A 15,438-nucleotide genomic window follows, 5' to 3' on the forward strand; every position below is an offset into this window, starting at 1 on the left:
TACTGAAATAATGGAAAGGGAATACCTTAAGGGAATAAAGGATGGAAAGACAAAATGTGAACCTGAGTGTCTAAAATAAAGCATCCCTCATTTGGTAAAAACACAGCGGTCATCAACAATGCTTAGGGCTTATGAGTTCTTCTCAGCAGTTTTCTTATAACTTTGAGTACTTGTTACTTCAAGTTAATTAGTTAATAATGTAATTTTAACAAATTCTTAGTGTAGATGTAGCATCCCCCAAAAGACAGCTACACATGCTTGTGTCAAAGTGGAAACCTCTTTTAACATTTAAAGTTTTTATTCCCATAACTTGTTGTTTTAACAAAAATCAGTAACCATTTTATATACAGTACATTGCTTTAGGTGCCATCACTGGATATTTAAGGCAACACTTCAGATGTTTCTACTATGAAAACACACAGTTCAGTCATTTTCATTATCAACAATACACAAATGTAACCATTCATCCAGCCCATCCAAACTCCAGTATAAAAAGACTGCATCATGTTTAACATCCCAGGCATCTTAAATACAATGTAACTTCCAAACTGCTGCGTTTATGGCAAAAAAAAAAGAAAAAAGAAAAGAAAAAGAAAAAACAACAAAGTAATATCAAAGGTCCTTACATCAAATCAGAATGAGAAGGGAAACACATATAAATGGCATCACCTGACTTTGACTTAAAGCACCATGAACGTCCAAATACAATGAATACAGTCAGCATGCACAGTCAACTTCCAGTTTACCATCTGATGAGCAGCTCCAGAATTTCAGTTAACACCAAAACCATGACTGATGATTTTTTTCCCATAGCTGAAAACCCATAAACCAAAACACATAAACAATCCTGCCATAAAATCCAAACAAAAAATCAAGATGGATTAAAATCCCTCTGTGAGTAAATACTGTCAGTTCAGCTTCTTTAAATCAGAAATAGGAGCTTTACCTTTAAATAAGAACTTTTAAAGAAAATCACACTGACATCAGCTTATCACAGAGCTGATCGCTCCATACAATATATAGATAACTAATTAGTTAACTTCATATCATGTGAAAGTTAATATAGGAATAAATAAATTCAAATGTTGGCTGTTCAACTGTTTGACAGTTGATGTAACATTATTAAACTTGCTTAACCGACCAAGGATAATCTGTTCACTGTTTTAAATATTTTAAGATGGAACAAATACTTCATTACTTTGTTTATTTGACAGATAAATCATTTATTTATTTTACAAATTAGGACCAAAGTATTAATCCTAATTTTTGGATCTCTTCTATTCTGCCACATTTATAACTTCACAACCCACTATATTTATCTCATGACTCTTTGGAGGTGCTTAACATCTGAGTTGGGAACAACCAAACCAACTAAACCAAGTGTATGCAGTGATGCTTTAAAGTAGTTGCACCCCCCAGAACATCAGCACATTTTCACATAAGTTCTGAAAGCAGACAAAGAGAACCCACTCAAACAAATCATGTTTATCCAGGAAAAATGACCAAATACTACATATCTGTGAGATGCAAAGGTATGTGATCATCTAGGATTACTTTAATTTCAAGGCCAAATGAGAGTCCATTTATTCAGAAGTGTTTCCATCAATACAATGATTTGTCACAATCTGATGTTCACAACACATTTTTGTGTATGGCTCAGACAAAGGCTTTCTGAGGACTTTGGAACAGCTCTCCATGTTGATAGACCAATGAATTCTGAATTATACCAGCGAATCCTAAAGGAAAATATCAGCACATTTGCCTGTGAGCTGTATCTCGAGGGAAACTGGAATTCAAGAAATGAATGTTTTGAAAGTCAATGTCCTGACCTCAATTCAATACAAATACTGTGGAAGGTTCTGAAGCAAGGGATTTATGTCAAACCCACCAATATCTCAGAAATGAAGTCGTTTTGTATTTAGAGATGGGCTAAAATCTCTCCAAGCTGCTCTAGACATTTGGTGCACAAGGCATCACACCAGATAGTAAAAACAAGAGTTTATTTACTTTTGAATCTCACAGATCTGTTCAAAGTCTTCATTTCCCTTTATTTGATTGGGTTCTCATTGTCTACTGCCAGGACTGCTGATGTTTTCAGTACATTTTACATTGAAATGTCCAAAATTCTGCAGCGTGCAGATACTTACACACAGCACTGTATTGAGCAGTTAAAACTATACCTTGTCTTGCAGCAGCTGTAAAATCATGCTTACATGTTGACAGTGACGAGTTCTGGTGGATTTTGGAGGCAAAGGCGTCCGTGTTTTATCCACATCTAAACTACTGAAATTTGTCACTTTGTACTGTAGGTCTACGGGAATTTGTGGTTGTCACTGCAAAATATACCAATAAGTTGCCATCTGGAGGCCACCTTTCTTATTTTTTTTCCACTGGGCCCTAAATAATTACTTGGTTTGCCTCTCCTTCATGGTATTTTACATGGTTGCTTTGGTACTTTTATCTGTGTAATAAAACCTCTAAGGGAAAAAAAGTAATAATTAGTCAACGTTGAATAATTTTTTTTCTTGCTTTGTGCTTCCAAAGTAAAAATAAATTCATCCTTCTGTTTAATCAGTGTAATATCTGGCAGCACATGCTCCAAAACAAAGCTTTTAGTTAATAGTCATCACTTTCAACTGTTAAAATTCTCTGAAGAAGAAGATCTGGCAGTGATACACTGTGACTGTGTAGTAAAACACTTAGCTGGTGACCAGGTAGACTTTGATTTCATAACTCAGACATACAGTTGAGCATGAAATTATAAATATTTTCTGTATGAATCTCAACTGAAATGGTCACTGACAGATTTACAGAATACAAACAAGCATTTAGTCAACTAAATGAAAAAATTAATTAGCAAAGAATGGATGAATGAATTCCTTTGCTGCAACACTAGATCTCAATCTAGTCACAGTCACATTATGGCTTCCTCTTGTTTTTTCACAGACACTTCCTGTGTTTTTATTTTATCCAAACTTATTCTTCATCTTCCAAGGAATGAGCAATTAACAGCGAATAAAATCTAATGGTGTATAAAAGGTCAAGACCTATTTACATACACCCCTCAGTCTCATAGCCACTGAGTGTACCTCTGTCACTCAATCTGCCGGTGGCTCCTGCTGTCAAATATCATGGACCTTCTCTGTGGCTGGTAGAAGCAGCTGGTTGATGTTTCCAGTCTCTGCCCACTTTTTGGAATAGTCATTTTATTTTGAAGTGCGACCCCTTCTGGTGTACTGAAATTCTCAGACATGTCTTTAGAAAAGACGTTCCCTGCTGATGTGTTGTTAAGGCTCTTGATGGATGAAAGGAGCCTGGAATCGTCCCCTGAGGGTGGATAGTCCATGATGGGGAAAGGAGGGCTGAGCAGAATGAGACTCTGGGGTCTCTGTCTGTTCCTAAAGGATGGTCTTTGTAGGAGGTTGCCTCTGTTGGGTCTGGGACAATCCACAAACACTTCCAGACTTGGTGGGTGTCTCCTGGTTATGACTGGCAGTTCCTGAGTGGATGTGGTCTTCCCAGATTCAGCAGGTTTCTCAACATTTGGGTGTCTTTGGTGTTTGGATGCAGGCTCTTTATTCTCCAGCTCCTCCTTCAGATCTGACATCATTAAAGATGACGCAACATTGCTTTTCTCTGCAGTCATTTTGGGATGTTCCTGTTCTTGTTCCTTTGCTGCATCAAACTCATTCTCATGTCTGGAGTGAGGTATCTGACTATACTGCACCTTAGGAGGGATCACAGGCACAGCTTTGGCTTGGCACGTTTTTATCATGAAGGCTGTGCGCACAGATGACACGCTGACTGGGGCTGAGTTCCTCCGAAGAGGTGCCTGTCGATCATTCAGAAACAGCTCCAACTCTGTGGGCAACCCGTTGTTTACAGCTCCAGCTGAGGCCATTAATCCTCTCTGACAAGAGGAAAACTCTGATGAGTTACGATTTTGCTGGTTGGAAATGTCTCTGATATATCGATGCCCCAGGTCAAGGTTAAGAGAGTAGGGCCTGTGCTTAGAAAAGCAGTTTTCTTCTCTTTTATCTGAAGCAGCTGCCTCATAAGACATTTGCCTGTTAAACTTCTGAGATGACACTGTATTCTTCTGTTTTGTTGTGCTGCACTTTCCTGCTTGAGGTTGCGTTGCGTGATTCCCACCGATCCTTGTAGGCACTGATGACAGATGTGTCCATTTGCTCTCCGGCTTGCTACTGGTTTTCTGAGGGACGTTTCCTGAGAATTGTTCAGTGCTCTTTATGAGAGATTGTTTATTATCGACTGAAGGAGATGAAACATTCCCTGCCTCTAAGCCCAGAGCTTCCCCATGTGAGCTGAACGGTGACAGCTGGTTAAACAGTTCCTCCACATCAGGTGAGTGGAGAGGGCTGGTAACCCACTGCTTAGTGGAGCCAAGCTCCTCCCAGGGCTCCACCAAGTCCAGCTCTTCTGTGTGTCCTCCACATCCTTCATCATCGTCAAGGTTCGGCAGTTCCAAGGTGTTGCGTCTCTCCTCCATGCACACGGAGAGCCTCTGAATAAGCTCCATCTGAGGAATCAAAAGTTTCTTTGCTACATCAGTGGAGATTATGTGGTCTTCTTGAGGAATTTCATGTGTCTGAGATTTTCTCTCTGCTCTTGGGAAGCTTGCAATCACTGGAACATCCTCTATTGTCAAAGGATTCCCAACTTGATCTAAACTTGTTTCCTTTAAGGGAGGTTTGCACTTATCCGTGCTTACTGGTGCGACCTTTTGATGCTTTTCTTTCTCGTCCGCCATGTCAGCAGTCTTTTCGACAGAAACGTCAACATTTTTGTGAATGGAAAATAAGATGTCAGGTTCTGAGGGTTGTTTCTTTGCTGAGTCAGAGCCAGTGGCTAACATGTGTTCACTCAGAGAGGTATTTGAAGACTGCTCCCTACACAGCAAAGACAGAGATGGAGAGCTACGGCTTCGCTTGGATTTAACGTCCATTGTTAACTTGTTCTCACAAGAGCTCATTGAGCTGAAAACTGGTCTAAAAGTCTCATCCAGCAGATCAATCTCAGGTTCAGTTATCTTCAGCTCTTGATGGAGGTCAGACCACAGCTCTTTCCCAGTAGACGATCCCTTATCCTGAGAAATAATATGTGATAAAAGGATTAAATAACAATACAACAAATGTGTCTATGTGCTGATATGAGGAACAATATGCAGCCAAAAACACTGTGTTTTTGTATTACACTACAACTCAGAAAGTGTAACTAGAAGTTTCTTCTTTAATTTTAAAGCAGAATCCAGATTGCAGTCCTACTGTTTTAAAATTTAAATCACGGCCATTTGACTTGGTAAAGCAGTTGGTGCAGCAAACAGATTTACCAGTTGTGTATCAGTAGGCTGGTTGTGTTGGTCTTTCCCAGAAGATGGTGCTGAATCTTTGTTTTCTCTTGCCTTTTCAAGAGGGAGCTGTTCCAGTTCAGAAATATTCCTCCCTGCTCGGCCACCTTGCGTCACTTCTTTGCTTGTATCTGAACCAATCAAGAATGTTTTTTTTTCACTATATCTTATGTCACTAGTATGAATGTCATATGCAACAAGCCATTTTATAATGCAATGAAGGAAGATGTCCTTACCCTGTGCTGAAACTCTAGAAGTCAGCTTCTCGATGTTTTTCCTCTCCGCTCCTTCCTGCTTCTTTGGTTCCAGTAGTGGGAAAGTGTTGCTCTTTCCTATGTTGCTGCTCTGCTCTGTGGTCTCTCTGGTGGGTTTAAGAGTAGCTGCTTTATCCTTGGCGTGGCTCCTGCATGGTGTGCTGTTAGAGCTGATAACGGCTGACACCCGAAGGGGTACAGAGACAGCAAAAGGCTCGGAAATGTTGACGGCTCTGCGCTGATGTCGCGGCGAGGACTCCAGTGGGAAGAAGCTTCCTGGAAAGGAGGGCCGAGAGGAGCTGCTGTGGGAGGAACCCGAGTACAACATCCTCCTGTTTTTCGGAGAGGTAGGCTTGTAGCCGGTGACTTCATCTCCTTTAAACACCTTAAGTTGCTCTGGCAATGTTTTCTGAGGGGGCAAAGAGGCACCTGGAGACCCCTTTTGGTTCATGCCAGAGCTCAAGCCACCTGTTGCCCCATCACCTTTCTTCCCTTTAAACTCCCAGCTTTGGTCATGTTCACTCAGGTCGTAGAGGGAGTCAGATCCCAGTGTTCTGGACTTTACATCCGGAATGAAAAGGCTGCCAAGACCACCAGCTGAGCTATCGTTTCCTGTTCTGTCATCATCTGTTCAATAAAAAATACAGTGTTAAAATGTTGGACAAAGGTTTTTGCATCTATACACCGAATAACTATTCTGCAGACATGATTTTGTCGTTCTTTTAACAAATTAAAGCATCCACAACATTTTAAGCTTTGTTTAAATTCCATGCCAATCTATCAAGATCTTAGCCCCACCTGTTGGTAGGGAGCACAAGGATTCCATGCTCCTAGATGGACGGAGAGCTGCCTTTTCTGTAGAGAAAGGAACAATAACATTAACTTTAAGACACAGATAGAACAGAATTTTTGCCCTGGTGAAGGCCAATATGGCTGGAAAGCATAGGCCTATGTGCTTTTAACAACTTTTGCCATGCTTAAATAAAGGTTTATACTTTTTCTACCACAGAGTGCCTTGGCAATGTTTTTTCTTTTTGATCTTTTTTTTTTTTTTTTGCTTTTATAATATGTTGAAATATGAATTGAATTACGACAAATTGAATTACGTTCCATTATAACAAGAATAACAAGAATTATTCCATAATAACGATTCTTGTTATTATGGAACGCTTAAAAGAGCCTATTTGCCCTCTAAGTACATAATGTTGTTTTTCTGCAGTTCCCCATGCCCTGTGTAGTCAAGGAACTGTGGGTGATTCTACCATTTATTGCTGTATTTGAATATCTTAGCACAGGACTAATGAAGTTACAAGACGAAAATATAATAATAATAATAATATATAATGCAATCCTGTTTCTGTTGTTTGGATTTAAAACCAACTTTCATGCTCACTCTGGACTACCTTGAACTGATGGAACCGCATATATTAAAATGCAAATGGTTGCTTATTAACCCACCTGTTATCCCCTGTCCTCTTATGAACACACTACCGTTCCGGCTCAATTTTCCCTTTGAATCCACCGATCTTCCCAGGTTGAAGATTGACTTCCACCTTTTTGACTTCCCAGAAAACTTTCTCCTAAAACACAAATGAAGATTCTTAAACCTAGTGTTATCTGGCAGCTTATTATTTTGAATTAAACAAATTTGACATAGTGAACCATATGTGCAAAGTTGATGGCAAATAAACATCACATGCGCTTCAAATAACAATAATCAGTGACTCAAAAGACTGAACCTAAATCTTACTTGCTGTCTGATATGTCTATGACAGTGTGATAGAGCGTGGCAGTGCTGGTATCAGGCAGGCTGTTCTCCCGCTGACGTTCTTTATGCACTGGGTGGTTTGGGCTTAGGGAGCGGGCCTGAGCTTCTTCCAGGCTCATCAGCTTCATTGGACCACACTGGCCACTAATGGGCAGTGTGGCATATTTCTCTGCACACATCAAACTCGGCCCTATGTAAATATATTAAAAATATATATTGTAAATTATCAAATTAAAATGTTTGCTCAGAACATCTACCATACGGATGTAGTCCTACTTTTTGATTGACATACCTTCTTTCGGTTTGATTTGTGCAAAATCACAGTTGAAGATCTGCTCTGTGTGATTTAATATAAACTCAACCACAGACTGTTGTATCCGCACCTCCTGGAAAGCCATGTCTCCATTACCAGATGGAGATTCAATGTCTTTAGATCTAAGAGAATAAGAATTGAAATCTTCTGAAGAAAAATGCTTCACTTTTGTTGAGTTGTCAGTACAAATACTTGGATGTATTAGAAGTGGAGGTATACTTTTTTTGAAGTGTGTGCAAGTGTATAAGAAGTATTTCAGATACATCTGTGCAGTTAAACTCACCTTAACAGATTTGGAGCCCACACCAGGGCCAAGTTACGTGTATGCATGTTTGTCTGGTTGCTTAAGGTAGCGAGGTGGGCCAGGTGTTTGGTGAGGTACTCTAGTGTCCTGAAGACAGTTGACAAAAACTTCTTGTTACATTTATAAAATCATTATTGGTCAAACCAGACAGATGGGACTCATGTAATCAGTTGGACGAGTGAAAAAATGCTGAGGTTTACCTGAAGTGAGCGCTCGGCAGTTCTTTTATGACCCTCTGAAGGTGTAGAAGTCTCTCATGATCTCCGTGGACCGAGACTGCTTCCTGTTTCAAGAGACAGAAGAATCCATTAATTAAGGTCAGAAATGTGCAATTTAATTGTTAACGTTTAAAATGATGGATTTGAAAACTGGATTTTCTGCTTAATCCCAAAGATTAAGTACAAGCTGATCCCACTGCATAGTTCTGCAGGTTTTGTCAAGCCTCCAAAGCCAGTTATCCCTCCTATATGCATCTAAACAAACATGCTGGAGTGCATGCAGAAACAGAAACGTGACTGACGTTCAAGCAATAGCTGAATTTTTAAGTCACATGTTGGGTCATAAACTTTAACTTGGTCCCTTTTGTTTTAGTACAAATGGTAATTTCAAAATCACATGCTTCATTAAAAAAGGCCACAGTTTACAAAATGAGTTTGAATCAAATAGATGTGAAAACATAAAAGTGGGCATGATCAAGCAGCAAACCCACCCAAAAACTGAAGTATAACGTCATTCTTTCAAAAAAAAAACAGAACAAACAAAACAAACAAAAGAACATTCTTGTTTTAGTGCAACATGTGAAGGACAGATATTCTCTAAAAGATTGGATTCCTGTAGCTTTCAGGAAATGCGCAGCATGAGATGTATGAATGCCAAGGTATGCAAATGACCTGTCGAGGTACACAGAAACGCTACACAGAGCACACGTCTTACAGTTTCCTTCCCCTTCTCCACTCTGCCTTCTTGGTTTATCCCGAAAACTCTGCTACAAGGCTGATCCTAGATGTAGATGTGTCAAGTAAATTTTGTCCATGGAGGTTGACAATATAATTTGAATATATTTTAGAATGTGATTATTAGAATCTGATCTAAATTTATCTTCTCTTGTTTATTTACAAGTCTTTAACACCAGTGGGATCCAAAAGAAACAAGAAACTTTCATCTTTAAATCAGTCTTCATGTTCATATTGCATCGGGGCACATTGGCAGGTATGCCCCAAATAAACGCAACTATTAATAGAATCCCTTTGTGCATTCATGTACAACACTACAGTATTTTGTCACAGAAATATACTGAAAACTAAATACAGCTCAGACAACTAATGTCTGGCATTGGGGTTGCCATTTTGTTGGTGACTAATTACTATCTGTAAAGCATGATCTCACAAATCTGTTATCAAGTCCCACAGTGTTCACCACACCCTCATTATCAAAACTGAAGATGATTTAAATGTACTCACAGTGAATTTGCTGTATAGCTCATATGTGAGCAGAGGATTAGGTAGCTCCCGGAAGTACAGCTTACATAAGGAACCCACACAGTGGATGTCCTGGAGGTACACTTCCTTTGTAAGGTCAGGGCACGCCTCAGAGCAGAATTCCTGCCTACACACAAACACACACAGTTAGCTGAATGCTTGGATTCAACAAGCTAACAGGCCTTGCAACATGTAGCTTGAAAGACTGAAATATAGTTTAATACTGTACACAATATAAAGTTAATAAAACAATGCATATATGGGGCTAATTTTATGTGCACAATTTGATTTAAACAGGATCTCCAGACCAATAATTACAGAGGATATTCATACAGTCCACAACTTGTCCATTATTATAAAACTTTTTTATTTAAGATTTTATTTTATATTTCATGACAAATATGCACCATAAGTGGGAGATCCGTGTACTATTGCAATTTACATAACCCACAGCATTAGTACCTGAGACGCTGGATATTTGATGTGACCCCAGACAGTCTGTAGATCCCATCCACGATCCCATGCTTCTCAATGAACTCAGCACATTTCTTGAGAACCTGTGGAACTACAGTTAAGAAACTCTGTTAATCACGGTGTTAGAGAAATTTGAACACATTCATCACACATAAAAATACATATCAAACTTGATGGTCATATTCACCTTAAAAAAAGAAGCTAACAACTGTAAATGTATCATTTCAGTGGTAACAATGTACATATGGTTGACTTCATGGTATGTGGTTTGTTCCACTACGTCTGTTTTCTGCTAAGGGCCAGTGATTGTAGGTGGACTTTGACAGGAAGTTAAAAATGGTTTGTTTGTTTCAGAGGAAAGTTGACACACCCAGTCCTTGTAGCTGGTATTACTTACGACATTTCCTCTAATAGAAAACTGCTTTTGAAATGTTACCGCTGACCTACAGGGCTTTCTAAACTACACTCCATCATGTAGACAGGCTTCATTTCTAAAAATCTTTACAGATTTAGGAGATTTCCAGTGCCTGTCATTCTAAATCTCATGCTAATTCACTCTGACCACAGATTCCCTTTAACAGATACTGAAAATAACTGCTGACCACAGATCAATATACCTGGAAAAGATTATTCTTGCTTTGAAACATATTACGCAATTTCTGAAGGATGTAAACAGAAACACTTCCCTTAATAAAAATGTAGAGCTAATAAATCTGAGATGGTTGAGATTGTGACTGAAAGCAGGCTTTTCAGTATAGTTATCTGAGGGTGTGCATGAAGGAGGAGTCCCTCACCCCATAAAACAGAAAGTTGATTTATCATGTCTCGATATTAAGTGTGGCTTTTTCAGACATAAAAAGAGAGCAACATTAAATTAGATCTTACATCTTCAAAGTCTTGTCAGACCAACAAATTCAGTTTTAATCTCTCAGTAGTGTATGATACTAATGGGTAATTATTGTGTCTGTGGAGGTTTAAATAAAAAGATAACTGCCATTCATTTGGAAATCAGTAGCTAAGGGCACCTTTCAAAGATCAGATTTTTCCAACTTAATGGTAAAAACTTAATCTTATTTCTTAACATTTACTTTGATTTTGTTTCTCTCAGTATGAAACGTAAAACAAATCATTTGTATTTAAAATCCATCCATCCACAGAATGAACGTCTGGATACTTCTGACAACGGTTCCTTTCTCAGTCATTACCACAGACACCAACGATCTGCTATTTACATTCTCATCTTTTTGACTTAATTGGATTTTCAGCTGCATGCTTGTGGTCAAACTCTGGATGATGAACAACTCTGGAGTTGTCATTTAGTGCTTCTCCGTTTCTGCTCTGATGGAACATTTCTACTTTTTGAAACAGACAACAAAATACAGAATAAATACATGAGTTTGGGCTGATATTTAAAGGTGCAGTGAATCATGATGGATTGTGAAGAACATTTTAAAGTTAAAATGTGAACACTAGACACTAACTCACAGATGGGGGGCTGTACTAAACCTCAACCACCCTGCAGGGTCTCTCTTTGTGAGGTTTTGTGAACATATTTTGTATACATTGTCCTATGCTGATTTAAGGAGTCCAGATGTTTAAGTGCAGTCTTACGCTGGTAACACATCCTGATTACATATTATGTAAGACAGGAAGTGGTAGTTTCATAGCATGTCCAGTGCAGATTTTTCATTCTTAATTTTGTAAAAGTGTTTTCCCTCAAATATATATTGTGGCTGTATATGTTGTCATTCATGTAACAATGTAGCTAAAAAATGTATTGGGTTGATAGAAAGCTAAAAGAGAAAATCAAAATGGGTTTATTCCTACAGTTTTCCTGTAACTTCCAGAGGTATCCACGTCCTTTCATTAAAAGACACCTACAGTCTCAAAGCACAATATGTCTGCTGCTTCCATGATAGCGGGGTACAAGCAGAACCTCCTCCCTCACTTCCTGCACCAAATGCCCCGCCTCACAGTGTGTCCACTCTAACAGGTCCTTCTTAAAGTTGTCCTCGACACAGCTACTCATACGCCTCTGCACGTGGGGGATTTATGTTCCCTCTTTGACAAAAACTCATAGGTGACTAGAAAAGAGTAAAAGCGAATGAAAACCAAATGGACACCTCTCATTCAATTTGACCGCGTATCTGAATAATTGCATTTTGTTTGTTTTCTTTTTGTCTTGGCTCATTATTTTGTCTGATGTATAAGCCTCAGCACCGCCCAGTCTTTTGTCAGACACCGAATTAGTCATAGGAACTATAGTCACCATAGGAAATTGACACAAAAAAAATGTAAGAGCCACACCCAAAGTCACAAATGAACATCAAATCCAGCCAATGAGTGAATGGATGGCTTTAAGAAAGGCAGAATACATGTACAGTAATAAAGCAATATGTAACCTCTAAACCTGACTGAATTTGTTACAGAAAAATACTCATTTTTTTAATGTTTTCTGTCTGACTTTAACAACTAAAAGTTTGTGAAAAGTGTTATACAAGCTACTGTTGTCCTGTGAATCACTAAAAGCTCAAACACTGTGTCTGAGGGTTAGATGTACCCACAACCCTAAGTAATCAATCAACAAAGTAATGTGTAGTTTAATGGTAACTGCTTGTAAAGGAGAATTTGGTTTTAAAGGAAGCAAAAGAAAAAGTTTACCATCTTGTCCTGAATTCTGGAGATGTTCTATCAGGTCACAGCCGAACGCATTTTCACTTCCTTTCTTCTTGGACTTCTGCTTAGTCCCTTTATTCTTCATGTGGCTCCAGTTAGTAGTCCAGATGATTAAAACAAGAAGTTCCTTGACAGCACAGCGACTGATCCATATGACCTCGAGAAAGGTTGTGATTGTAGGTCAGAAAGCAGCCGCGGCACAGAAATCCCAGCAAACAGCTCCCAAAAGTCTGCATCCGCTCACATTCTAACTAACCGCACTGTTGGAGGCTGAGAGCAGAAGTGACGTCACTTTTTAAACTTAAAGTCCTTCAGATTGATTTTACTCCAAGAGATGTGCGAAGAAAGGACATAGTGTGGCTGCTGGTCTGCCAGGACGTGGCGGTCCACCGCTTTATATGTGAAGGATTTGCAGAAACAGCATTAGGATCGGTTGGTTTCCTGTTGTTTTTTTTACCCCCAGCCAGTCTCTCTCTGCTCCTTTTTATCTCCTCCTCTTTTCCTTCATTCCACAGTCTCCCCTTTTCACTGGCTTCTCTGTAGCTGAGACACACATGCATCAAGAGTGGCAAACCCCGTTTTGAACATTAGTTATTTATTTCTAATTATTTACCAGTAAGATTTTCCAAATACTCTGTGTTTAGAAATGGACTCGTGGCAGGGAGTTTTGAAATGTTGGGACATTGTAAAGGGAGGGAAGTGAAGGGAGAGGGAGGAGGAGGAGGAGGAGGAGGAGGAGGAGAACAGCTGACTTCTGTTTCTGTCCTGGTTTAGGAATTACTGACCTCTTTTATTCATTTTTTTTTTTTTTTTTACATGTGCCCAAACTTGGAGCTAACGGGAAAGCTGCCCTCTGCCTTCCTGAATGCTCCCAATGTATAAAGTTTCCTGTGCAAAGAGCCCAGGCTCGAAAACAAAAACAGACGGGTTCTGAAGGAAGAGGGAAGTGGGAGGTGACTGAAGTGAGGGCCTAAAGGGCATAGATGGGAAATGGGGGGAGATGGGGGGGCCGGCGTGACGAGATGGACAACACATGGTTCTTGTTACAGCCATGCATTTAATCTTTTTCTTTTTAAACTGGACTGCAAGTTTAATTCAACACATCAGCAAGTATAACACATACTAAATAAATGCATTACCACTGATGTTACTGTGTACAATAAATCATGTCTCCATTAATGTCCTGATCTTTTACAGCTCTGGGTAATGATGAAGTTTTCCTCACAAGCTGTAGGCTTTTAATAGTTTCACATGGAAAATTACAGATCCTAAACCCCAATTCCACAAATTGAGGCTTGACATTTTACAGCTATGAAATATTGAACTGTGCATGAAGTCACTAATTGCAGCAAATCTAGCCCTTCAGCATTCATACCAGACAACCACTGACTGTAGTGATCTACTGGAGTGGAGATACAGGTATTTAACAAATTAAAATCCACTAAGACACAAGCATGTCAACTGCATGTCCAAATAGTGATACAAATCTGTTGCAAAACCTTTTTGACTCGGCATCAGCACAATTTTTTTAAATAAAGGCTCTGAAATGGATTCCAAATGCTCCAAAGTAACAAAATATAAAGTTATACTGGCAGTAATGAGAGACATATATGTTATGACTTTTTTTTTTTTTTTTCAATTGGTACTTCTTGTCTATTTACAAGTAGATAAGGCGCAACATTGGCACTGATATAGAGTTATGCTTTTGGCCACCTGACAGAAGTCTGATATTCTTAACTCTGTTTTGGTCTCCATCAGTGCCTCGAGAAATTATTTGGCTCAATACATGCTAAAATGCTTCTTAACTATGCCCATAGCTCACTATCAGTCTCCTCTTCAAGACTGATCAAATGTCGCATGTCCTTAAGCTGAAACGCTGACGGGAGCTGAGCGACTAACCCAAAATAAAGAAACGGGCCGGAAAACCAAAACAATGAGCTGACAGATGCTGAAACTCTCACGTGAGCTGAGAGAGAACAGTAAGGTTGGTGATAATTCTGTGTGGATTCTGCAACAAGTAACCTCTTTCACCTACGAGAGCGCATGTGATAGTTTCTTTCTGCAAGTATTCCCAGGAGACAAATGAACTATCAAGAAGAAATTTGCACAAACCCCACACAGATCAAGCAGGTCAGCGGGACTGAAATATTGTGATATTGTCAGGCTCTACCAGCATTTAATTTAAAAAAAAAAACCTCTCCATCCGGTATCTGTTAAGAATAGATGTGAAATCAGTCCACAAGATTGGAACCTAAAGCATTGTGACACTACTTGAGCCGTAAACGACTGTTCTTCATAGAGGTTAGTGAATTTTTACACTTGTACAAGGGTTACAATATTTACAAATGCAGTACACGCTGTACTGGCATTCTTCTGATGGGTCTGAATGATGTGGTTTGTGGGTAGATCAGTGTTTAGAACTTTCAGTGTTGATATTTTTGTGTTTTGTGAATGTCACATGTGAGCTAGTTGACCGGGCCTGGCCTCAGCAAGACAAAGCTTTCATTCTGCACCAAAGGAAGAGGAGATGACATCATTCTGTTCACACAAAGCCTCAGACATCCCGCTCTTTCTTTGCACTAGTTAATAAGAAAAAAAAGGGTCTATGGTAAGAAGACATTTCATTGTATGTGTGAATAATAAGGGGTTATTCTTGTTCTTACTTTTAGTGAATTGGTACATGCCCTCCATGTACTTGCAGTGATGCAATGCCTGGGAAGATATATTTAAAACTCCATGTCAGTCACTGAATTAGTCACAAATCTCTATTTGTGAACATTTGCAATTCAATTTCAGAATTTCT

At 39.2% G+C, this 15,438-nt stretch overlaps 1 protein-coding gene across 1 annotated transcript; it reads right to left on the minus strand.

Moving 5' to 3' along the window:
• Nucleotides 1-279: 279 nt before the first annotated feature.
• On the minus strand, nt 280-15,233 carry arhgap31 (Rho GTPase activating protein 31). Its single transcript, XM_047606446.1, has 12 exons — nt 12,621-15,233; nt 9,948-10,050; nt 9,468-9,612; nt 8,208-8,290; nt 7,987-8,094; nt 7,683-7,825; nt 7,373-7,580; nt 7,081-7,202; nt 6,421-6,477; nt 5,605-6,249; nt 5,351-5,499; nt 280-5,107 (listed from the first exon to the last, which is right to left on the minus strand). The coding sequence occupies exons 1-12, from the start codon at nt 12,718-12,720 to the stop codon at nt 3,095-3,097; spliced, it is 3,876 nt and encodes a 1,291-aa protein (XP_047462402.1). The 5' UTR covers nt 12,721-15,233; the 3' UTR covers nt 280-3,094.
• Between the last annotated feature and the right edge of the window lie 205 nt (nt 15,234-15,438).

Source organism: Mugil cephalus, chromosome 15, assembly GCF_022458985.1.
Source record: "Mugil cephalus isolate CIBA_MC_2020 chromosome 15, CIBA_Mcephalus_1.1, whole genome shotgun sequence".
NCBI classification, from domain to species: domain Eukaryota; kingdom Metazoa; phylum Chordata; class Actinopteri; order Mugiliformes; family Mugilidae; genus Mugil; species Mugil cephalus.